We start from the raw sequence: 25630 nt of genomic DNA, 5'->3' as shown, positions 1-25630 counted from the left end.
TGCAAGGATGGCCAGAAGCGGCCACATGTGGGCAGTGAACTGGGGCAAAAGGTCTGCTTAGACAGACCTCTCAACCATGACAGAAGCCACTTGATAAATCCTTCTAAGATACAGACACTGCACTTGTCTCGATCTCCTGGAACTCACTGTGATGAGCCTGAGAGCTGGGCCTTACTGCTCTCAGTTCAGCCTTCTGATCTCAACCCCATGGCACTAAGCCAGGATGGATGCTCTGTGTGGTCTTCTGCTCCAGGCAGCAGTTAGGCAAATGAGACAGAAAGGACAGCATGACAGCCAAGATGAGCAGACAGATATCTATTAAGTTTGTACTATGGTCACATTAGTATGTAGAACACCAGCCAAGAACCTAACTGCTCAACAGAACATAACATGGTGTGGGCACTGTCCACAGAGTTCCAGACAGAGGTCCTGCCTGCCCTCAAACCCAATACATTTAAGACAAGCTTCTTTGAGCTGTTACCCCTCTATCCTGGGGAGGGGGAGGACTGCATGATAGATTATGGGTTGTATGTTACAGGGGGAGCGTGTTATGGGGGTGGAGTTGGGATTCAATCCCAGAAGTCCCCTCCTCAGCTTTTGCTTTCCATGACCCAGGCCTTCTGAAGACTGGGCAGGAAGGAACAGGCCCAGGCAGGGGCCAGGCCAGCGAGGGACCCCGGGGGAACGTGGGCACCACAGCCCAGTGAAATGCATGTGGCTCGGGAACCATTCAGCCAAGGCGGGAGGAGCCAGAGTGGGCACTGCTTCTGGGCTCCAGGCCCTGCCTCCCACAAAGTGGGGCTCTGGTCCCTCTCTTCATGCTGTAGACTGTACTTCTCTCAGATGGGGTGGCAGCACTGGGCCTGGCGAGGGTTAGCAATACACCTGGAGCAGGGGTGCCCCTGAAGAGTCTGTGTCGGTGCCCTGGAAGGATGAGTCGTGGCTGGCAGGGTATCCTGCGGGGGAAGGAAGGAGGAAACAGAGGCTCAGAGATGGGGAGGAGCTCATGCAAAGCACTCGGGCAGGGAACAACCTGCTGAAAAGAAACAGAGGGGGACTTGAGCCTGGGTCAGGTTCGTCCTGGCTGGGTGAGCCACTCAGCTTCTTCGCCTCTCTCAACCCCAGTCTTGCTCCCTGTAAAGGGGAATGACCCTGCCAAGGGTCATTCCCAAGGGGAATGAAAACCAAGAAGATAGCTGTAGAGACCACACAGGGTGCCTTTTCAGCAGCAGTGGGTGCCCGTCTCCCCCGCCCTCCACTTTCCTCTCCAGTGACCGGGGTTTTGATTCAGGCTCTAGGCACCTGCCCACCTCCTGGCTCAGGGGCATCCCCCTGAATCTCTCCCAGCGGAATCTTTGAGCCAGCCTGCAGGACAGATATAGGGTAAGAGGCTGCTCGGGCCTCTCCTCCTTTTCTGACCCATCCTCACCCACCCCAGGAGGAAGCTGGGAGAGGGGCAGGTTGGGGGCCGCGAGGGCTGTCCCCTCTCCTCTCCGCACTCCTCATCACGTCAGGACCAAACCTGGGGCTCCATAGGGTCTCAGCTTCCTGGCAATGGCATCTGCGGTCGTCTCCTGGGAGATCTGCACCGTGAGTTCTAGGGAGGGAACACCAGGGGCAGTGGTGGTTATCACATCCTTTCAATCTCACTCCCCACTTCTCAGCCCTTTGCTGGGTTAGAGAAACATTGTGTGTGTGTGTGTGTGTGTGTGTGTGTACACGCACTGGGTTAGGGAAACATCATGTGTGTGTGTGTAGAGAAACGAAGTTTACAAAACGACACGGAGTGTGTGTGTGTGTGTTTGTGTACACGCACTGAGTTAGAGAAACATCGTGTGTGTGTGTGTGTGTACACGCACTGGGTTAGAGAAACATCGTGTATGTGTGTGTGTACACGCATTGGGTTAGAGAAACATCGTGTGTGTGTGTGTGTGTGTTTGTGTACATGTACTGGATTAGAGAAACATCGTGTGTGTGTGTGTGTATGTGCGCTGGGTTAGAGAAACATCATATGTGTGTGTGTAGAGAAATGATGTTTAAAAAGTGACATGGAGGGTGTGTGTATATCGTGTGTGTGTGTGTAGGTAGAGAAATGATGTTTAAAAAGCAACATGGAGTGTGTGTGTGAGTGTGCACGCGTGCTGGATTAGAGAAACATTTTGTGTGCGTGTGTGTGCACGCGTGCGCACGTGGTGGGTTAGGGAAACATCATGTGTGTGTCTGTGAGTGTGTAGAAAAACAATGTTTAAAAAACAACATGGAATGTGTGTTTTGTGTGTGCATGTGCGCTGGGTTAGAGAAACATCATGTGTGTGTGTGTGTGTAGAGAAATGATGTTTAAAAAGTGACACAGAGGGTGTGTGTGTGTGTGTGTGTGTCTGTCTGTCTGTACAATGGTGGATGGGGGGTTTAGTTAGGCCAGCACAGGTCAGAGGTCCAAATTCATATGGGTACCTGGGTCCTGTTAACCAGACTAGCTGGCTAGGCCTGGAAGCCCCTCTGGCAGGTAGCAGCCGGGGACAGAAGGAGCCTGTGAGGGAACGTAGAGGGCTGGAGAGCAAGGTGGAGAAAGAGCTGGGACCCGCTGAGGGGTGGATCCACAGCGGCCAAAGAGCCCAGTGTAACCCTCCCTGCCCAAAGCCTCTTCCGCTCCGCCCCTAGGGCCGTGGCACCCCACCTACCATCCTGGCTGAGCCCTGAGCCCACCATGGTTTCGTGGCCGCTGTCTGGGGCAGCTGCAGCTGGGGCGGCCGCCCGGCTTGAGCGCCCCTCTGCCGTCTGCGGGCGGGCGCGGCTCTTGCGGGTACTGATGCGAATGATGCCGCGTACCAGGCGGCCCTCAGCGTCCTGCTCATCCAGGTGGTAGTCCTGGGTGATGCTGCTGATAAGGTCCGAGATCTTACTGGTCTTCTCCAGGAACACAGTGTCTGAGGTGCACTTGGCCAGCTCGTCGATCTGGTGTACACTGAACAGCTCTGTCAGCTTCTTGAAGATGAGCACGTCGATCTCTCGGCTGGACATGGAGCCACTGCCTATCTCGGGCAGGTCCAGGTCCGACTCGTGGAAGGAGTAGTACTCCTCGGAGCCCCGGGGACTGCTGGCGAGGGTGCTGGGCAGGCTGTGCCGCATGGGTGGGGGGTCAGCCAGCGGCTCCTTGCAGCAGGAGTCCGCGTCGGGGGCGGGGGAGGTGGTGCTGCGGTAGGGGTACACCGGGATGCCTTTGAGCTTGACGTCGGGGTAGCTGAAGCTGCTCCCCATGGCCGACTTGAGCCGCTGGCCATCCCGCCGGCTGGGAGGCGCATGGTCAGGGCTGGGGGGCACGCCGTTGTGCTCCTTGACCCAGTTGGCTTCAGCGGCCCCTTCAGGGGAGTCCCCCGAGGACAAGCAGGGGCTGCAGCCCCGTGCACAGGCCCCGCAGCGCTGCAGGCAGTCCCGGCAGCGGCGGAAGCAGAAGGCCGCCCGGCACCAGTCCCATACCCAGGGTCGCCAGAGCAGGCAGCAGGCGGGGGGCTCGGGAGTCTGCTCGGCAGAGCCGGAGATAAAGGTAAGGCTCTCGGGCCCGTGGTGCCCGGGGTCCTTGGGGTCTGGTCTGCGGGTGCGGCGGCTTGGTGGGGCCCGGGCTTGCTCATCGTAGGTCTCCAGGCATAGTTCTGCTGGCCGCTCCCAGGGTCCCAAGCGTGGGGGCCCGGATGATGGGCGGGGGTGTCCGGGGCGGGGCATGGCTCACTGCATGGTCTGCTGTAGCCAGATGCCTGTGAGGGAGAGGCCAGGAGGGAGACAGGGTCAGAGGTTGGGGCACGTGCCTGCGCTGAGACCTAAGGAGCTTCCCACTTCTGGCTTCTGAGGTCTGTGATGTGGATGGGCCCTAGTATGCCCATGAACCCTGTCCCCTTGCTTCCCCAAAGAGGAAATTCTTTTTGGCCTCTAACCTATATATCAAAACCTCCTGGGATTTCATACGCATTGGGATGGCTACTATTAAAAACAGAAAATGACAAGCCTTGAAGACATGGAGAGGGTGGAACCTTTGTGCATTGCTGGTGGGGATGCAGAGTGGCACAGCTGCTCTGGAAAACAGCGTGGTACTTCCTTGGAAAGTTAAATGTAAAATTAGCATATAACCCAGCTGGTTTACACCCCAAAGGATGGAAAAACAGGCACTCAAACAGATATTTGTATACCAATGTTCTAGCAGCATTACTCACAATAGGCAGAGATGGAAACAACCCAGTGTCCATTGATGGATGAATGAATAAAAAAAAAAAAAAAGAAGCTGTATACACACAATGGAATATTATTCAGCCCTAAAAAGGAATGGAATTCTGATACATGCTATAACAAGGAACAACTGCTTCAAAATTGAGAAAAGAGTACCACAAGGCTGTGTATTGTCACCCTGCTTATTTAACTTATATGCAGAGTGTGTGTGCTCAATCACTCAGTCGTGTCTGACTTTTTACCACCCCTGTAGCCTGCCAGGCTCCTCTGTCCATGGAATTTTTCCAGCAAGAGTACTGGAGTGGGTTGCCATTGCCTCCTCCAGGGGATATTCTCGACCCAGGGATTGAATTGTCTCCTGCATCTCCTGCATTAGCAGATGGATTCTTTACCATTGCACCAGTAGAGTACATCATGCAAAATGCTGGGCTGGATGAATAACAAGCTGAAATCAAGACTGCTGGGAGAAATATCAACAAGCTCAGATATGCAGATGATACCATTCTAATGGTAGAAAGTGAAAAAGGACTGAAGAGCCTCTGATGAAGGTGAAAGAGGAGAATGAAAAAGCTGGCTTAAAACTCAACACTCAAAACACTAAGATCATAGCATCCAGTCCCATCACTTCATGGCAAATAGAAGGGGAAAAAGTGGAAGCAGTGACAGCTTTCATTTTCTTGGACTCCAAAATCACTGTGGACAGTGACTACAGCCATGAAATTAAAAGTTGCTTGCTCCTTGGAAAGAAAGCTATGACAAACCTAGATAGCATATTAAAAAGCAGAGACATCACTTTGCAGTCAAAGGTCTGTACAGTCAAAGTTACGGTTTTTGCAGTAGTCATGTATGGATGTGAGAGGTGGACCATAAAGAAAGCTGAGGGCCAAAGAACTGATGCCTTCGAATTGTGGTGCTGGAGAAGACTCTTGAGAGTCCCTTGGATGGCAAGGAGATCAAACCAGTCAATCCTAAAGAATATCAGTCCTGAATATTCACTGGAAGGACTGATGCTGAAGCTCCAATATTTTGGCCACCTGATGTGAAGAACCAACTCACTGGAAAAGACCCTAATGCTGAGAAAGACTGAAGGCAAAAGGAGGAAGGGGCTGCAGAAAGTTAGATGGTTAGATAGCATCACCAACTCAATGGACATGAATCTGAGCAAACTCTGGGAGACAGTGAAGGACAGGGGAGCCTGGAGTACTGCAGTCCATGGGGTCACAAAGAGTCAGACATGACTTAGCAACCAACCAACAAATAATGTAGATGAGCCTTGAGACATTATGCTAGGTGAAATAAGCGTGACACAAAAGGACAAACATTTTATGGTCCCACTTATATGAAATATCTAGAACAGTAAAAAAGTATACTGGTAGTTGCTGGAGGCAGGGGGAGAGTGGGAAGTTAGTATATAATGGGCAGAGTTTCAGTTTGGGAAAATGAAAACGTTCTGGAGATGGACGGTGGTGATGGTTATACAACAATATGAATGTATTTAATGTCACATACAGGCCTGTAACATCAACACCACTTAAAAATTAAAATGGTATATTTTATGTTAGATATATTTTACCACATAAAAAGAAAAAGCTCCTGGGATCTCACTTTTGGGGTAACGGTCTCCCTGAGTTTCTTCCTACTGTTGGTAAGCCCACCAGCACAGAGCCTGAGGCTGCTCAACAAATGTCTTTCCATCTGACTTGCTACAGAACCTGATCCTCACCACTTTCCCTTTCTTCCCCTCCTCCTTCAGATCAGACTTGGGAATCAACAGGTCCCCTGTCCATGTTTCAGTATGACTCAGACTGGCTCTCCTATCAACATTTAACATCAAGCACTGTTTTGCTGCCTTTGATTAGACAAGAAAGCAAGCCTCAAAATGCATCTTCTTTCCCATTTTGACTTGGTTGCTAGCAAGCTCAAATTTCACTGAACCTGGCCCTGTGTTAGGCACAATAGAACCAAAAATGAATGAACTATAGATGCTATTCCTGTAATTCACACATGTTTTGTAGGGAAAACAGATGCTTAAAAGCTGGAACATGTAGGATATACGCAGCATTATGGGAGAAAATAACTGTCTGTGGGAACATTATGTCATGATGTATTTGGGAAGGTCCCTGATCACATGTCTGGCTCTAGGTGAATAATCACACCAAGATTATCACAACCAAGATAATCACGATTGAGTGATCACTCACCTAGAGCCAGACATCCTGGAATGTGAAGCCAAGTGGGCCTTAGAAAGCATCATTACTAACAAAGCTAGTGGAGGTGATGGAATTCCAGTTGAGCTATTTCAAATCCTGGAAGATGATACTGTGAAAGTGCTGCACTCAATATGCCAGCAAATTTGGAAAACTCAGCAGTGGCCACAGGACTGGAAAAGGGCAGTTTTCATTCCAGTCTCAAAGAAAGACAATGCCAAAGAATGCTCAAACTACGGCACAATTGCACTCATCTCACACACTAGTAAAGTAATGCTCAAAATTCTCCAAGCCAGGCTTCAGCAGTATGTGAACCGTAAACTTCAAGCTGGTTTTAGAAAAGGCAGAGGAACCAGAGATCAAATTGCCAACATCCTCTGGATCACCGAAAAAGCAAGAGAGTTCCAGAAAAACATCTATTTCTGCTTTATTGACTATGCCAAAGCCTTTGACTATGTGGATCACAATAAACTGTGGAAAATTCTGAAAGAGATGGGAATACCAGACCACCTGACCTGCCTCTTGAGAAACCTATATGCAGGTCAGGAAGCAACAGTTAGAAATGGACATGGAACAACAGACTGGTTCCAAATAGGAAAAGGAGTACATCAAGGCTGTATATTGTCACCCTGCTTATTTAACTTATATGCAGAATACATCATGAGAAACGCTGGGCTGGAATCAAGATTGCCAGGAGAAATATCAATAACCTCAGATATGCAGATGACACCACCCTTATGGCAGAAAGTGAAGAGGAACTAAAGAGCCTCTTGATGAAAGTGAAAGAGGAGAGTGAAGAAGTTGGCTTAAAGCTCAACATTCAGAAAACTAAGATCATGGCATCTGGTCCCATCACTTTATGGGAATTAGATGGGGAAACAGTAGAAACAGTGTCAGACTTATTTTTTGGGGCTCCAAAATCAGTGCAGATGGTGACTGCAGCCATGAAATGAAAAGATGCTTACTCCTTGGAAGGAAAGTTATGACCAACCTAGATAGCATATTAAAAAGCAGAGACATTACTTTGCCAACAAAGGTCCGTCTAGTCAAGGCTATGGTTTTTCCAGTGGTCATGTATGGATGTGAGAGTTGGACTGTGAAGAAAGCTGAGCGCCAAAGAACTGTGGTGTTGGAGAAGACTCTTGAGAGCCCCTTGGACTGCAAGGAGATCCAACCAGTCCATTCTAAAGGAGATCAGTCCTGGGTGTTCTTTGGAAGGACTGATGCTAAAGCTGAAACTCCAATACTTTGGCCACCTCATGCGAAGAGTTGACTCTTTGGAAAAGACTCTAATGCTGGGAGGGATTGGGGGCAGGAGGAGAAGGGGACGACAGAGGATAAGATGGCTGGATGGCATCACCAATTTGATGGACATGAGTTTGAGTGAACTCTGGGAGTTGGTGATGGAAAGGGAGGCCTGGCATGCTGCGATTCATGGGGTCGCAAAGAGTTGGACACGACTGAGCGACTGAACTGAACTGAACTGATCACGTGGAGGACTTCCCTGGTGGCTCAGATGGTAAAGCATCCACTTACAATGCGGGAGACCCAGGTTCAATCCCTGGGTCAGGAAGATTTCCTGGAGAAAGAAATGGCAACCTACTCCAGTACTCTTGCCTGGAAAATCCATGGACGGAGAAGCCTGGTAGGCTACAGTCCATGGGATTGCAAAGAGTTGGACATGACTGAGTGACTTCACGTTCTTTCTCTCTGATCACATGGAAGGGTTTGCTGGGCAGTAACTATCCTTGGCCTAGATTTTCTGAGACATTAATCTTTTACTAGTGTCTTAGAACTGGTGATGTGAAGGGAACCTGGGACTGAACCTCAGGCTATCTGTATTCCAGTCCCAATTCTGGCTTTAACAGGTGATGTGCTTTGGGCAGATCAATGCTACCTCCCTACACACAGCCTCCATCATCTCTCACCCAGATACTATCAAGGCCCCCATTCTGGCCACCTCTGTTCCCTTCTACTTACTGCAGCCAGTGACAATTTAAAAAGCAGCAACAATGACAACAATCACGAATCTGGAGGAACTAGGCAGACACAACTTTAATCAAGTGATCAAAGTTAACATTATTAATAATGGGACAAACCGACAGGATGTGTATCCTGGTACTACATGCTAAAAAGGATACAGCATCGCTTATGGAGTATTCCTGCCAAAAATGTATAACCTGAACATAATCATGAAAAGACATCAGACAAGCCCAAATTAAGGGACATGATAAGTAAATGGAATGTGCAATCCTGGATTGAATCTTGGATTCAATCTGGATAATCGGTAAAATTTAAAACTAGACTGCATATTATTTAATACCATCATGTCAATGTTAAATCACCAATGTTAAATTCACTGTGAAATAAGACAATGTTCTGATTCTTAGGCAGTGTACACTGAAGCATTTAGGGGTAAAGACGCATGGTATCTGCAACCTAATCTCAAAGGTTCCTCCCAATAGGAAAGGTATGCGTAGACAGAGAAAGGGAGGGAATGTTAGGTGTGATGAATGCAGATGAGGAGGATACAGGAGTTCTTTATTCCTGCAACTTTTCAACCCATTCCTCTAGTTTCACTCAGCGCTCCTTCTCCAAGGACTCTCCAGAACCTCAAGTCAAATGGGAGCCCCTCCCCCCACAGCATTCTGCTTGGCTCTGAGTCAGCTGAATTGGCCTTGAACCCATTGTTTGAAGATAAGCCTATATGACCCAAGGGAACAGGGACTGTGCCTGACTCCTTTCTGCATCAGTGTCCAGAACAGGGTTGGTACAGTAAGTACTTCAGGAGACTGCTACATTCTGCATGACCTCTGGGTAGAACCAGGACCATTAGGTAGAAAGACAAAGGGCTTGGGCTCCAGGCTGACTGGAGTGGGGGAAACAGCAGTCTGGTGAGAGTAAGGTGAACTCCCCCTCCAAAGGTTCCTAAACTGAAACTGTAATAGGTGGCTTGAAAGTCCCTCACAGTCCAGAGAGGCAAGTGGTTAAAAACCTTCTGCCTTGGTTTCAGCAATGCTGGGGTGGGTATGGATTTATTCATTCACTCAATTAATGAATATTTACTGAGAGCCTACTATATGGCGGACACTTCTAAATTCTGTGGATGAAGTGGTAAAACAGACAAAATTTCCAAACCTCAGGAGTTTGATTCTAGTGAAAGAGTTAATTATTGATAGCTTACATTGTTCTCAATGCTTAAATGTACTCAACCAATTAATTCTCAGAACGCTATTTGTAGGTATTATTGTTGTCGTTATACTGAGGCTAAAGAGAGGTTAAATTGCCAAAGCCACACATCTGTTTGAACGCAAGTGGCCCACTTCAATTTATATGCCACCCCATCTATTATTTGAGAGGAAGGGGGCAGTCAAAGTGGTCAGCTGCCAATTCCATGGATGAGCCTGTGCTCAAGGAGTGCTTGCATAGGGAGAGCCTTGAGTCTTGGGCTTAGCCCTTGGATCAAGAGGGTAGGCATTTCTACCCTGTTTGAACTACACTGAGCTCTGGGGTACCCAGGATTTGTAAGAACAAGAGGTTACTATTCATGGTTTCATTTACTGTCTTCTCCTCTACCTCCAAGGTTTTAGGAGTTGTCAAAGCTAGTGGAGGTGATGGAATTCCAGCTGAGCTATTTCAAATCCTAAAAGATGCTGCTGGGAAAGTGCTGCACTCGATACGGCAACAAATTTGGAAAACTCAGCAGTGGCCATGGGACTGGAAAAGGTCAGTTTTCATTCCAATCCCAAAGAAGGGCAATGCCAAAGAATGTTCAAACTACCGCACAATTGCACTCATTTCACATGCTAGCAAGGTAAAGCTCAAAATCCTTAGGCTAGGCTTCAACAATATATGAACGGAGAACTTCCAGATGTACAAGCTGGGCTTGGAAAAGGCAGAGGAACAAGAGATCCAACATCCACTGGATCATAGAAAAAGCAAGGGAATTCCAGAAAAACATCTACTTCTCCTTCATTGACTATGGTGAAGCCTTTGACTGTGTGGATCACAACAAACTGTGGAAAATTCTTAGAGAGATGGGAATACCAGACCACCTTACATGTCTCCTGAGAAATCTGGATGCAGGTCAAGAAACAACAGTTAGAACTGGACATGGAACAACAAACTGGTTCCAAATTGGGAAAGGAGATCATCAAGGATGTATATTGTCACCCTGCTTATTTAACTTAGATGCAGAGTACATCATGTGAAATACTAGGCTGGATAAAGTTCAAGCTGGAATCAAGACTACCAAGAGAAATGTCAATAATCTCAGATATGTAGATGACACCACTGTTATGGAAGAAAGCAGAGGAACTAAAGAGCCTTTTGATGAAGGTGAAAGAGGAGAGTAAAAAATTTGGCTTAAAAGTCAACATTCTCCAGACCCAGGAATTCCCTGGCAGTCTAGTAGTTAAGACTTCACCTTCCAATACAGGGGGTATGGGTCCGATCCCTGGTCAGGGAGCTAAGATCCCTCATGCCTCAAAAAACCAAACCATAAAACATAAACAATATTGTAACAAATTCAATAAAGACCAAAAAAAAAACACCAAAAAAACCCTCAACATTCACAAAACTAAGATCATGGCATTTGGTCCTATCACTTCATGGCAAATAGATGGGGGAATAAATGGAAACAGTGACAGACTCTATTTTCTTGGCCTCCAAAATCTCTGTGGACAGTGACCGCAGCCATGAAATTAAAAGATGCTTGCTCCTTGGAAGGAAAGCTACAACAAACCTAGACTGCATATTAAAAAGCAGAGACATCACTTTGACAACAAAGGTCCATATAGTCAACGCTATGGTTTTTCCACTAGTCATGTATGGATGGATATGAGAGTTGGACCATAAAGAAGGCTGATCGCTGAACAATCGATGCTTTTGAGTTATGGTGTTGGAGAAGACTCTTGAGAATCCCTTGGACAGCAAGATCAAACCAATCAGTCCTAAGGGAAATCAACCTTGAATATTCACTGGAAGGACTAATGCTGAAACTGCAGCTCCAATACTTTGGCCATCTGATTCGAAGAGCCGACTCAATGGAAAACACTCTGATGCTGGGAAAGATTGAGGGCAGGAGAAGGGGATGACAGAGGGTGAGATGGTTGGATGGCATCGCCAACTCAACGGACATGCGTTTGAGCAAGCTCCAGGAGATCATGAAGGACAGGGAAGTCTGGCGTGATGCAGTCAATGGGGTTGCAAAGAGTTGGCCGTGACTGAGCGACTGAACAGCACCACCACCATTCATCAAATTCATCCAACAAATATTTACTGAGCACCTACCATGTGCCCAAGGCTGTGCTAAATGGGCCAGAAACAGGCTCCAGCTCAAGAGGATTTTTGCTTTCTTTAAGTGCTCATAATTGCCCTGTAAGTATTATATCTCCACTTTACAGATCACGACTCTGAAGCTCAGAGAGGTGAAGTGACTTGCCCAGAGACCAGGGAGGGAATGGAGCTGGATTTGTACTGTGGTCTGCCAGACTCTGAAGCCCCTGTAGTTTGTTCTACACCACAAATCTAGAAGGCAGGGTGGGATGGAGGAAAGGGGACAAGACCTGGGGCAAGGACAGTGCCTGGCTCCAGTTTCCCGCTTCTTTCTAGACCCTGAACCCTCCTGAAGTCAATCTCAGGCCATTTCGTCCTGGCTCTATCTCCCCCTTGCTGCTTTTGCCCCCACCTCCAAATTCCTAGGAACACCAGTCTCTTGCTTCAGCAGGAGGTCCTGCTGTGCCTGGGGTAAGGCTCCTGGCCTCAGTTTTCTCATCTTTAACGAGGGGAGAGAGGAATACCTTCAGGGGCCACCTTCAGGTTTAAATGAGATATTGCGTTCAGGGGCCTTAGGGCTTGTGCCTGGCACCTGGGAGGGCCTGGGTCTCTGGGCACCCCAAGGCACTGCAGGGATCGTCCTCAGGGTCAGAAGCCCCCAGACCCTGGCAGCCCTCCCCAAACTTCTAATTGGGGCTCTCCCACTCCCCCTTAGTCCCTGAGAACACACACATCGGAGGTCTCTCTCTGTTCCATCCCCTTCCTCCGAAGGTGACCAGGAGAGGCCCGGCCGCACCAGCCCAGCTGCGTCTGGCACACCCAACCGGCCGAGAGGGTCTCCCCAACCCTGCTCACCAAAACAGCCGTCGACTCGCGTGCCCCGAGCATCCGTGCACCCGTGATCTCCGGCCCCAAAGTCTCAGTCCCCCGACTCCCGCCCCCTCGGGCATCTAGTCCTGGGGGGCAAGGAAGAACCAGATCCCGGCTCTGCCGCTCGGGCTAGCACAGCCCCTACACCAGCGGTGCCCTCGGGGCAAGCACCACCCTCTCCGGCTGCAGGGGCCCTCCGCCCGCGGGAGGATCCAGCCTGTAGACACGGCCCCTTGGGGTGTGCATGGCCCCCGCTCCCCGCCCGCCCCCGCCTCCCCAGCAAGTACTGCTCCCACCTCAAGCCAGCGCCACCCTAAGGGCGAACCCGGCCCCCTCACCCCCCAGTCTGCCCGCCCAGCCTAGGCGCCCGCTCAGGCCGCTCCCTGGCCGGGCCCGGCCCGCGCACCCCGGAAGTGGGAGGGTGGCCCCGGAGGAACCGGCCCCTGGACCCTCGCCCGCCCGGCCGTAGCCTCGGGAGGGGGTCTTCCCACACTGGTGCCGCCCTGATTCGCGGCCCCTCGGGCCCGCGCGGGGCTTACCTGTCCCGCCAGGTGAGCCGCCTCCAGCTCGGCCCCTCCCCCCGCCCCCCCTCGCTGCTCACCTGGGGCGCAGGTGAGCGTCTCGCGGGAGCGCTGCACGGGCCGCCGCTGGGGACACACTTCCTGCCTCCGCGAAGCGCCTCCGCCGCGCACCTGGGCCGAGGCTCCGCCCCGGGAGCTGGGCGGGCAAGTTGGCCGGGCTCTGGCGCTCGACCTGCGGACTCGGAGAGTAGCGCTCGGCCTAGTCGGATTAAATGAGGCCTGGAGGGCACCGTGGACAGACGCTGGGCTCAGTCTTCTTTTCTGTTAAATGGGCAGATGGTCCTTGCAGTCTCTAGCGCCTGCCAGGCTTTAAAGGCTCAGCCCAAAGGGCATGTCTTCAGAGACGCCTTCCTTTTGGCCTGCCTGCTAACTCGCTTCAGTGTCCAACTCTGCAACCCAGTGTACTGTAGCCCCGCCAGGCTCATCTGAAAATGGGATTCTCCAGGCAAGAATACTGGAGTGGGTTGCCATGCCCTTTTCCAGGGGATCTTCCCAACCCAGGAATCGAACCCACATCTTTTATGTCTCCTGCATTGGCACGCGTGTTCTTTACCACTCTGGCCACCTGGGAAGCCTCCTCTTTTACAACTATGCCCGTCTGGTTTTCTGTTATATAGAGCAGTTCTCTGCAGTCCTTATCAAAATATTCAGCACACTATTCTCTTCTGTCTCCTCCTTTAGCCTCTGACTAGGGTATAGTCATGTTCCCCAGTGTCCTGGGTGCCCAGAGCAGGACCAGATACATAGGAGATGCTGAGCTCAGCTGGTAAAGAATCCGCTCTCAATGCAGGAGACCTGGGTTTGATCACTGGGTTGGGAAAATCCCCTGGAGAAAGGAAAGGCTACCTACTCCAGTATTCTGGCCTGGAGAATTCCATGGACAGTCCATGGGGTTGCAAAGAGTCGGACATGACCGAGTGACTTACACTTTCAGCAGATATTCTCTGCTGAGTGAACCACTGGGCTCTGATGACTCCCTTTGTCCTGAGGGGGCCTGGTTCGCCTGTTCTGACCAGTTCACTTTCTCTGTCCCAGGAAATCTGCAGAGGAAGACAAGGGCCTCTGCTCTGGGGCCTAGGAGCAGTGTGGAAGAGCAGACTGGGCTGTGCAGTCATGAAATACATCCCAGATGAGCAGAAGTGGCCAAAACAGGCCATGATCACTGCATCCCACGGGGTCTCTGTAAGAGACAATGTCATTGGCGGCAGATGTCAGCAGTCGGATTATTCTAGGTTCCTACTCCTCTTAATACCAACTTCATAGCAACTATAGCAGCAGTGAACAATGCTCTAGGGAGCATCTCCAGGATCCATGCTTAACCCTTTACTTGCATAGTATTATTTAATCCTTCCACCTGAGAATAACACCTCAGGTGTTATCATTTTTATTTTACAGGTGAGGAAACTGAGGCTTAGGAAGGGGAAATTATTTGCTCAGGCATTTGGCCCAAATGGTGTAACTTTGGGCAAGACGACTTCTCCAAACCTCATCTGTGGAAATAATAGTATCTCTCTCCAACTGGGAGAATTTCAAAAGGGTACAGATGCAAAGTGAGATAAAGGATATTGGAAGAGATCACTGAGGTAGGATGGGTAAGTGGAATTCAGTACCACTGAGCCCCTTCTTCTCCAGGTATACCAAAGATTCACTACCTCCTAATCCCAGATGGAGATACCGCCAATTAGGAGAGAACCCTTTGCCCGCTTTGGTTTGCCAAGTCCTCCCCTTCCCCAGCCAGGGTGGGACACTCCTTGGAAGCTAATTCCCACGGTGACTGGGGGGTTTCCTTCCCTATCTCACCTCTCAGGGCACCATGGCCTATTCTATAGGTGCCCTGCCGTGTGCACAGAGTAGGTGCTCAATTTCAACCACAGACCCTCCATGACAGTCCTTCTCAGTACATCTTGTCCACATTCTCACCTGGGGTGGCAAGTGGCCACTCTAACTTCATTTGGACCTCAGAAAGTGAGTCATATCGTGTACAGTTGAATATCTGTGTACTGTAAGACCCAGTAAGTGTTTTCTGGGATACAGCCACAAGAATTTCACATATATACCAAGAGACATGTACAAGAACGGTGGCAGAAACATGGTTCACAGTAACCTCAAACTGTGGTGAAAACATCCAAATGCCGTTGATAGGAGATAAAGAAATGTGAAATAATTATATAGCAGTAGAAAATGAATGAAAAATAGCAGCATGGCTAGATCACAGTGATATAATACTGAGTGAAAAAACTGCGAGTCAGAGAAGAGTGCATGGGGAATGGCATCCTTTTCATAAAGTTCAAATACAACTGGAAGTACTATATTTAGGTATAATATTGGGTTGAACCATATTGCATAGCTATTTTTTGACCGGTTTTTAAAAATGAATTGATTAATTAATTTTTGGCTGTGCTGGAGCTTTATTACTGCCCGGGCTTTCTCTAGTTGCAGAGAGCAGGGGCTATTCTCTAGTTGCGGTGCTCAGGCTTCTCATTGTGGTGGCTTCTATTGTTGCAGAGCACAGGCTCTAGAACTCTGTTGTGGTGCATGGGTTTAGTTGCTCCCTGGCATATGGGATCTTCCTGGACCAAGGACTGAACTCATGTCCCCTGCATTGTAAGGCGAATTTTTAACCACTGGACCACCAGGGAAGCCCTTTTTGACCTAAAAAAAAAAAAAATATATATATATATACATATATATATATATATAATTCATAAGGTTAAGCCCATGGACAGAGGAGCCTGGTAGGCTACAGTCCTTGGGGTGACAAAGAGTTGAACACGACTGAGTAACTTTCACTTTCAGCCTAATTTATGTGTGGAAAAAAATATTTTTTTAAAAAAGCAAGATGATGAGGAACACAAAATTCAGAATAATGATTATCTGGGGGTGGGGTAGTGGAGGGATCAGAAATGACAGGGACCCTGGAGAAGGAAATGGCAATCCACTCTAGTATTGCCTGGGAAATCCCATGGACAGAGAAGCCTGGCGGGCCACAGCCCCTGGGGTCGTGAAAGAGTTGGACACGATCTAGCGACTAAACAACAATACTGCATATTGCTCATATTTCTATACATGATGAAATAAATATTTACTTGACTAAATAAAGTCTTGGGGAAAAAAAAAGAAATGATGGGGAAATCCATAAGCAGACTTCACTTTTAATGGTGTTCTGATTCTTGGGTTGGACTCTAGGACTTTCATTTTTATCATAAATGAATGAGTACATGAAAAAATAGCAATTTATGCTGTAACTAAATGATTAAGGACACTGTTACCTGTCAAGTTTTCTTTCTTTTTTTAAAAAACAATTTTTGGCCACACCCCAGGTAGCACATGGGACCTTACTTCCTCAATCAGGGATCAAACCCATGCCTCTTGAATTGGAAGGCAGTCTTAACCACTGGACTACCAGGGAAGTCCCTTGCCAAGATTTCAAGGTACCAAAAAATCTAAGAGTCTAGAATCTTGTTCAGTTTTCCCCCATTTGTTTATTCATTCAAAGATTAAGGTATAATTTACATATAGTGAAATTTATCCATTTTAGTGTACAGCTCTGTGAATTTTGAAAAATACATACATCGGCATAACCACCACCACAATCAAAATTTAGATCAGTTTCATCACCCCCCCCTGCAAATTTCCCTAAACTTTTCTGCAAGCTGTTCCTCCCCCTGTCTCAGCCCTTGGCAACCATTGATCGTTTTTCTGTCTCCATAGTTTTGCTTTTTCCAGAACATGTTTAGTAAATGCACACTACGAAATTCTGATTCTGTAGTACCTAAAACATGGTAGATTAATAAGTAGCAACATGATTGAAGCAGCTCAGAACTATGTTCTTTGCCTAGAAAGGGAAAAAGCGGGGAGGGAAGGAAGGAAAATATAATCTCTGAACTTCTGGCCGCATTCTCTGATGTGTGAGGGGACCTTTCTCTGGAAGCCCTGCCTCCCACCAGCTGTGTGGCCCTGGAGAAGCCACTTCCCTTCTCTTCATCTGTAAAATGGAGATGATAACATTTCCTCCTCTAGTGTGTTTTGTGGAGTACTTTGCAAAAGGCACAAGTTAGCTGGCATTCTAATCATGTGTGTGTATGTGTTCAGTTGTGTCCAACTCTTTGCAACCCCGTGGACTAAAGCCTGCCAGGCCCCTCTGTCCACGGAATTTTCCATTCCAGGAAAATTCTTACCTGGAATTTTCCAGGCAAGCAAGACTACTAGAGTGGGTTACCATTTCCTCTTCCAGGGAATCTTCCTGACCCAGGGATCAAACCCGTGTCTCTTGCATCTCCCTGGCAGGCAGATTCTTTACCACTGCGCCACCTGGGAAGCATGGACACACTGAAACCTCTCTCATCCTCTGCCCATCTCCCTCCCACACTCAAACACACTGGGCCCTGTTCCCAAGGGCCCATTCCCCTGCCGCAATGCATATTGAAAAACTCTGTCAAAAACTGATGACTTTATAGGTATTAATATATCCCCCCCCAAATGGAACCCAGGGACTCAAATAGGTACTTATACAACAGTATTCATTGCAGCACTATTCACAAGAGCAGAAAAGTGGAAAGCTCAAATGTCTATTAACAGATGAGTGGATAAACAAAATATGGTATATATGCACAATGGAGTGTTATTTAGCCATGAAAAGAATGAAATTTTTGTGATACATGCTACAACATAGATGAACCTTGAAGATATCATGCTAAGTAAAACAAGCCAGACACAGAAGAACAAATATTGTGATTCCACTTATATTCAGAACAAACAAATTCATAGAGACAGGGATTAGGGGTTTCCAGGAGCTAGAGAGAGGGAGGAGTTGGGAGTTACTGCTTAATGGGTACAGAGTTTCTATTTGGAATGATGAAAAATTTTGGAACTAGATAATGGTGATGGTTGCACAACAGTGTGAATGTAAATAATGCTGCTGAACTGTAACTTAAAAATAGATAAAATGGCAAATTTTCTCTGTGTGTGTGTGTGTGTGTGTGTATATATATATATACCACAATTTAAAAATCATATATATTATATATAATATATATATATAAACCACAATTTAAAAACCCTCAAGTTGATGACATTCTTTGAAAACAAAACAAGTCACCCTACAGGTCCAGCATTCAATGTAACAAAGGAGATAGAAGTCTATTGGAATGAAATTTCCAGATAATAACCCACTTCTGCTGTGCAGTTTACAAAGCAAACACTTAAATTTGATCCTTACAGAAGTCCTAGACATAACCATGGTCATATTCATTTTGCAGATGGGGGAACCGAGGCACAGCAAGGTCCCAAGGCCATATTGTTACTAAGTAGTGGAGCTAGGTAGGAATCCAGTCCTTTTGGATCAAATGGCAACCCACTCCAGTATGCTTGCCTGAAAAATTCCGCGGACAGAGGAGAACGGCGGGCTAGAGTCCATGGAGTCGCAGAGTCAGACACAGCGACTTCACTTTCTTTTCTTTTCTTGCAGTTTCTTACTGTGCCATTCTTCTGGCCCTTAAAGCTGTGTTCGGGCTTCTTTCTGTGCCTTTCTAACCACCTGAGCTCATTTTTTTCCTCTTGGCCACAATAGGAGACCGTTGTTCTGATCTTCCGCTTCCACATTTTGGCTCTGTTCTGATTGATGTTTATTTTTCGGGTCTGCTTCCTCGGCCGCCATTTTGTTCCTGGGATGGAGACAGAATGAAGAGGAGAGGGAGGTGTCAAGGACGGCTGGGGTTCTGGCTTGTGCTACTGGGATGGATGGAGATGACTGGGGAGGGCAGGTTTGGGGTATGAAACTGTAAACTTGGTATTCTCTCTCTCTTTAGTCGCTAAGTCCTGTCCGATTCTTGCGACCCCTTGGACAGTAGCCTGCCAGGCTCCTCTGTCCATGGGATTCTCCAGGCAAGAATATTCGATCAGTTGAGTTTAAGGATTTGTGAGATAACCAAGAAATGTCACGATTGTATATATGGATGACGTTCAGAATGATATTTGGAAGCTCTAAGACCTGCAGCTCTGGGGGTGGGGAGAAGCACTGGTTCAGAGGAGTGTGGGCAATGGACTGTGGGTCCATGGTATCTGCGGCTTGCCTCTGGTGTGCTTCTCCCATGGAGAGCACTAGAGGGCAGCACTAACAGCAGAAATTGCCAGAACTTCAGAGTCACTGCTGCCGCTGCTGCTAAATCGCTTCAGTCGTGCCCGACTCTGTGCGACCCCATAGACGGCAGCCCGCCAGGCTCCGCCGTCCCTGGGATTCTCCAGGCAAGAACACTGGAGTGGGATGCCATTTTCTTCTCCAATGCATAAAAGTGAAAAGTGAAAGTGAAGTCGCTCAGTCGTGTCCGACTCTTAGCGACCCAATGGACTGCAGCCCACCAGGCTCCTCTGTCCATGGCATTTTCCAGGCAAGAGTACTGGGGTAGGTTACCATTGCCTTCTCTGAGTCACTGCTACTGCTAAGTCACTTCAGTCGTGTCCGACTCTGTGCGACCCCACAGACGGCACTGGGCTCCCCCATCCCTGGGATTCTCCAGGCAAGAACACTGGAGTGGGTTGCCATTTCCTTCTCCAATGCGTTGAAAGTGAGAAGTGAAAGTGAAGTCGCTCAGTCGTGTCGGACCCTCAGCGACCCCCTGGACTGCAGCCTACCAGGCTCCTCCGTCCATGGGATTCTCCAGGCAAGAGTACTGGAGTGGGGTGCCATTGCCTTCTCCGCTCTGAGTCACAGGATCCATCTATTAATCAACTGGAGTCCTAAATGCACCCCTGTTGAGCAGCAGCGAGAACTTATTTCTCTGAACCTCAGCCTTTCTCATCCTAAAACGGGATTAACATGACGATCCCTTTCATGCATTGGAGAAGGAAATGGCAACCCACTCCAGTGTTCTTGCCCGGAGAATCCCAGGAACAGAGGAGCCTAGTGGGCTGCCGTCTATGGCGTCGCCAGAGTCGGACACGACTGAAGCGACTTAGCAGTAACAGCAGCAGGATAGAGCAATGGTTCAGAGTTTGAACTCTGGAGCCAGAGAGCCTGAATTTATGCCCCAACTCTGCCACTTACTAGCTCTGTGACTTTGGCCAAGTTACAGAACTTCTTTGTGCTTCAGACGCGCCTTGTTCATAAAGTTAGATTAGTAATAGTTTCACATGGTGATCACTACAGGGGCTGGCACATGGTTGTTAGATTGCAGCTATTTTATTTTAACCTCTTCTTCTTGCCCCTTCTCTACCTCCCCTGCCATTATGAGGCCAGGACTTTTAGAGGCCAGACCACTGCCTCTGAGAATAAGCAGAACAAATGGCTATGACTACTATGATCACCTACTATGTCTTAGATATATTATGAGCCTTATTCCCATATAATCCTCACAGTAACTCAGTGAATAGATCCCAAATCCTTATTTTGAAGCTAAGAAAACATAGGTTCAGAGATTTAAGCCCCTTGCCCACAGTCACACAACTAGTAAGGGGCAAAGCCTGGAACTGAGCCCAAGTTCTTCCTGTTCAGAACCTGAGCTCTTTGCAGTGGCTCCTCTGGGTACCACTGAAACCCGGCCCCAGAGGATGCCCCAGGCTGCAGCAGAATGGGGGAATCCTCCAGCTGTAATCAGCTCTAATCCTACTCACCATACTTCTCTTTCCCAGATATAATTTCCTGGAATTCTGAATGTAATAAGTGGGATGGAACCACCTGAAAGGGAACCCTGAGGGCACAGAATGGTGGAGGATGAGCAGAACTGGAACATGGAAGTTGAGGCTATCTCCGATCCAACCAGTCCATCCTAAAGGAAATCAGTCCTAATATTCATTGAAAGGACTGATGCTGAAGCTGAAACTCCAATACTTTGGCCACCTGATGAGAAGAACTGACTCACTTGAAAAGACCCTGATGTTGAGAAAGATTGAAGGCAGGAGGAGAAGGGGACGACAGAACATGAGGTGGTTGGATGGCATCACTGACACAATGGACATGAGTTTGAGTAAACTCGGGGTGTTGGCGATGGACAGGGAGGCCTGGCGTGCTGCAGCCCATGGGGTCGCAAACAGTCTGACACGACTGAGCGACTGAACTGAACTGGTTCTTCTGATTGGCCAGGTCTGTCTGTATTGGTCAGACAATGGGCCAATGATCATTCTTAGCTGCCTCTCCCCTTTCCTTCATTGGCTAAAGGATGGTGTTTCCTGGAAGCTGAAGAGAACCAGGGGAGTCCCAGAGTTATCCTGGAGAATGGTGGACAGATAAGCTGGGATCCAGGCTGGGCTAATGATGAAGTAAGGGTGTACTAGGAGCTCTGGAATTCTAAGGAGCTGGGCTGTAGGGATTCTGGAACTGTAGGTTGGGCTGTTGAAAGAGAGACCCCAGGTCCACCTGACACCGGGGGAATTACTGGGGCTCCCTGACTTTAGCTTGTATGACACCCAGTTTAGGCCTGGAGGGAGCTGCAGGCTGAGAAACCATCCTGTACCGGTTGAGGCAGGTTCTGAATTTGATTCCAAGCTCTAGTAGTGATATTTTCTGCAGAATCCTTGTGCTGAAGAAAACTTGATCCAACTCCTTCAGCTTACTGATGAGGAAATAAGGCCCCTGAGGAGAATGGCTTTAGCTGAGGTCACATAGTGAAGAAGCAGTGGGCCCTGGAGGAGGTGGTGTCAGGATAGGCTTGGTTCATATTCTGCCTTTACGGTGAGCTGGGCAAGTGACTCAGCCTTTGTGGGCTTTAGCCACATCAGTAAATTCTATTCATTCAGCTTTCTCCTGCCTAAAGTCCACCTTACCCCTCGTACTCTCCCTTACTCTCTTACACACACACACACACACACACACACACACACACACACACACTCTCTCTCTCACAGCAGCTTGGACACACATGGCTGATGCTAAGTCTCCTGGTCACTTTCAGGGGACAATAGGCAGCTCTGACCCCTGAACAAACACCCCCACTTTCTGCCCCCCATGCCCCTGCCCCCAGCCACCCTCATACTCCATGTTATGCCTTCCCGAAAGGCTGTCTGAGCCCCTCTGATGGCCTTGACCTCCTCTGCTGCTTTCCCTGTCCCTAGACTGGAGCTCCCAGAGAGAAAAGTCTGGTTCAGTTCATCTCTCTGAGTCCCCAGCACTCAGCCCAGGGCAGGGTCCAAAGGGTACGGCTGAGAGTGTTTGTAGAAGAAGTCAGTGAAGGAAGCCCCTCCAACCCCTCTCCTTTTCAGGAGCCCATGACCTTCACCTTCCCAAACCACTGATGTGGCAGAAAGAGCCCTGGAGTGGGGACTCACACAAACCTAGGGTGAAAACTCAGCCCAGACTCTCCCTAATTGTGTGTACTTGGGAAATGACCTCACTTCTCCAAGCCTCAGTCCTCTCTTCTGTAAATAGCCTTTTAGGGGAGGGGACATGTAAGCTGAGAACTGGAAGACCTAGATGGAAAGACCTAGAGGAAGCGTTTTCTGGGCAGAGTAAAGAACTGATGTGAAGGCCCCAAGATGGAGATAAGCCTGCATGTTCAAGAAACAGAAAGGAAACCAGCGTGGCTGGAGCGCACTGAGCAAGGGGGGCTGGAGGTGGGGGTGGAGCTGTGCAGGTCCTGGGCCGCACAGGGCTTCAAGGAGCCTGTGGTTTATTTTATTAATTTATGGCCGCGCCGGGTCTTTGTTGCTGTGTGTGGACTTTTCTAGTTGACGCAAGTGGTGGCTACTCTTCAGTTGTGGTGCGTGGGCTTCTCATTGTGGCAGCTTCTCTTATTGAAGAGCATGGGCTTTAGGGTGTGTGAATTCAGCAGTTGTGGCACATGGGCTTAGTTGCCCCCTGCCCTGCATGTGGAATCCTCCCAGACCAAGAATAGAACCTGGGTCCCCTGCAGGTGGACTTCTAACCACTAGACCACCAGAGAATTCCTGGGTCTTTCTTTTGATCTAAGTGATGTAGGAGGTAACTGGAAGGTCTTAAGCAGGTGGGTGACTTGATCTGACTAATACCCCCAAAGTTTCACTCTGGCCCCTGTATGATGACTGCAGGAGAATAAGAGTGGAGGCAGGGAGTCCAGTGAGGAGGCTTTGGGAATAATCCAGGTGAGGGGGACAGTGGCCTGGACTAAAGTGGTGTCTGGGAATGAGAGGAGAAGTGCTCAGATACATGATATATTCTGGAAGTGGACCCCACAAGACTGGATATGCAAGACGTGGGCAGAGAGGACTCAGGGTTGGCCCCTGATTTCAGTTATCGTTTTCTGAGAAATGATCATTGTTTAGTTGCTAAGTCGTGTCTGACTCTTGCAACCCCATGGATTGTAGCCCACCAGGCTCCTCTGTCCGTGGGATTTCCCAGACAAGATTTCCTTCTCTAGGGGATCTTCTTGACCCAGGGATCAAACCTGAGTCTCCTGCATTGGCAGATTCTTTACCTCTGAGCCACCTGGGAAGCCCTTGCTGAGAAACAAACGGCCCCAAAACTTAGTGGCTTAAAATGATATATTATTTCTAGAAATTCTGTGGTTCAGCTGGGGTCAGTTGGCCAGTTCTGCTGGTTTTGCCTGGTGTCACTCATGGGGCTGCATTCAACTGGGAGCAGCGGGGGCTGGATTATCTAGACGGTGTCCCCTCTCCCTGGGCCTCTCTCCGCCTGGCCTCTCATCTTGTTCAGAAGTCTAGATGCAGAGCCTTGTGAGTACACGCCTCAGGATGGCCCATAGTATGGATCCACTGGCAAAGAACATCTTTAAAGAAGTTGTAGTAGGTGACCATGTGGCCATTTTCTGGAGCATATTTTTTGTTTAAAAAGATGAACACAAGTCAAGATGTCAAGCGAAAAATGAGCAAGAAATCCCCCTTCATCTTGGAAGTTTATTACAAATCCATTGAACACTGTGGAATACGTGGAATCAAAAAGAAGATCAAAAAAGTGGCTAAACAGAGAAAATTCGGAATTTGAGTGTCGATCAAGGTTTGCCCTATTTCATAGTATTAGGCGAGATTAAAATTCCAAAGTTGACACGGATGGATTTTAGAATATTTAAGGTTAAATGTAAATTCTGATTAAGTCAGAGGTTTTGTTCTTTGGACTAATTGAAGAAGTTGATGGAAATTTTGTTTACTATGTCATAAATAGAGTTTTGTTTACTACTCAGTATAAAGTGGTTCTCCTTAAGGAAAAAAAAAATCTCCCCTATAATTCTGAATCTAAAATCCTTTCAAAATACATAAAATAGTAAAATATCTATTCTTAATATTCTTTGCATTTTTTCTTTTCCATTATAATTTACTTCAAAATATTGAATATAGTACCCTGTGCTATATATATGGTAGGACCTTGTTTATCTGATTTTTTTCCCCTCTGGTAATCATCTGGCTTGTTTTTTATGTCCATGAGTCTGTTTCTGTTTCATAAATAAGTTCATTAATGTTTATTTTAACTGACACATTTAAAATCCTATCATCTAAAAATATATTAGCTAGAAATATTACTTTTATCCACTTTCACTTTACCTGAAACAATATTCAAACTCTACATCAATGTCTCCAGCACTACTAGAGCCACTTTGGAATAAAATTCTTTCATAAAATTAGAGAAAAAAAAAAGACTAAAAAAAGAAGTCTAGCTGACCTTCACAGCGAAGCAGCGGACTTCCAAGAGGACGGGGCCCGCTGTGCAAGTGCTCATTGAACCTTTGCTTGCTTCACACTTCTTGACATCCCACTGGAGAGAGCAAGTCATATAGCCAAGGCCAGAGTCAGCACGGAAGAGACGCACAGGGCATGGATGTCTGGAGGCCTGCTTTACTGAAGGCTGCCCGCGTAACAGTTTAGCACAAACTGCTGGGTCTGTGGTCTAAGGATGTGGGTGAAATTCAAGGGTAGAAGGCAGAGAGCAGGGTTTGCCGGAAGTGCTGGGGTGGTGGTACAGTGTCCTGCCCCTGGATTTTCCAAGTGAGCCACTGAGGAGGGTGGTGGGCTCGGGACAACTGGCAGCAGTGAACACTCAAAGTCCCCGGCAAGTATGGTGCAGGAGGGTAGGAGGCAGTAATCAAGGCAGAGGTCCTGGGAAGTCTCCAGGCCATTCCCTCATTTGGCAGCATCTCTGAGCCCTTCCTCTGTGCCTGTGCCTGGCCTGACTGCTGCAGAACACAGAGAGGAAGAAGACTCTATGTGTGACCTTGGGGGACCCAAAGGGCTTGAGGAAGACAGACCGTACCCACAGGTTCCAACCCAGTGTGCGAGATGGCAGCTTAGTGCTGCAGTGGAAAGTTGTCCAGGGCCTTCCGGGGGTCCCAGGGGAGGAGTACTTGGGAGTAAATAGACAAGAGGGTGGAGCTGGAGCAGGTAGAGGTCAGACAGGGCCCCAGCCAGGGCCTTGTAGCTGCCTTCCAGCCCTGACAGTGCAGAGATGAAAGCGGCTCCACCAGCAGGTGCTGGGAAGACCAGCTGCAGAAATTATTCTTCCCATTTTATGGATGAGCAAACTGAAAGTCAGGGTGGGTAGATTGTTCAAGCCAGATCCAG

At 48.3% G+C, this 25630-nt stretch overlaps 1 protein-coding gene across 4 annotated transcripts; it reads right to left on the bottom strand.

Annotated features, from left to right (window-relative positions):
* Positions 1–300: 300 nt before the first annotated feature.
* Positions 301–13276, bottom strand: KDF1 (keratinocyte differentiation factor 1). 4 transcript variants are annotated; one of them, XR_011562742.1, is made up of 4 exons: positions 13112–13176; positions 2682–3752; positions 1434–1597; positions 301–956 (listed from the first exon to the last, which is right to left on the bottom strand). XR_011562742.1 is itself a non-coding variant. In XM_019980417.2 (4 exons), the coding sequence occupies exons 2-4, from the start codon at positions 3718–3720 to the stop codon at positions 874–876; spliced, it is 1197 nt and encodes a 398-aa protein (XP_019835976.2). In that variant the 5' UTR covers positions 3721–3752; positions 13174–13276; the 3' UTR covers positions 301–873. The 4 variants fall into 4 exon arrangements, 3 of the variants coding, with proteins under 3 accessions (XP_019835976.2, XP_019835962.2, XP_019835970.2); XM_019980417.2 differs by having other exon boundaries at positions 1523–1597; positions 13174–13276; XM_019980403.2 differs by having other exon boundaries at positions 1523–1597.
* Between the last annotated feature and the right edge of the window lie 12354 nt (positions 13277–25630).

Source organism: Bos indicus, chromosome 2, assembly GCF_029378745.1.
Source record: "Bos indicus isolate NIAB-ARS_2022 breed Sahiwal x Tharparkar chromosome 2, NIAB-ARS_B.indTharparkar_mat_pri_1.0, whole genome shotgun sequence".
In the NCBI taxonomy this organism is placed as follows: domain Eukaryota; kingdom Metazoa; phylum Chordata; class Mammalia; order Artiodactyla; family Bovidae; genus Bos; species Bos indicus.
This window is presented reverse-complemented; position numbering and strand designations above follow the sequence as displayed.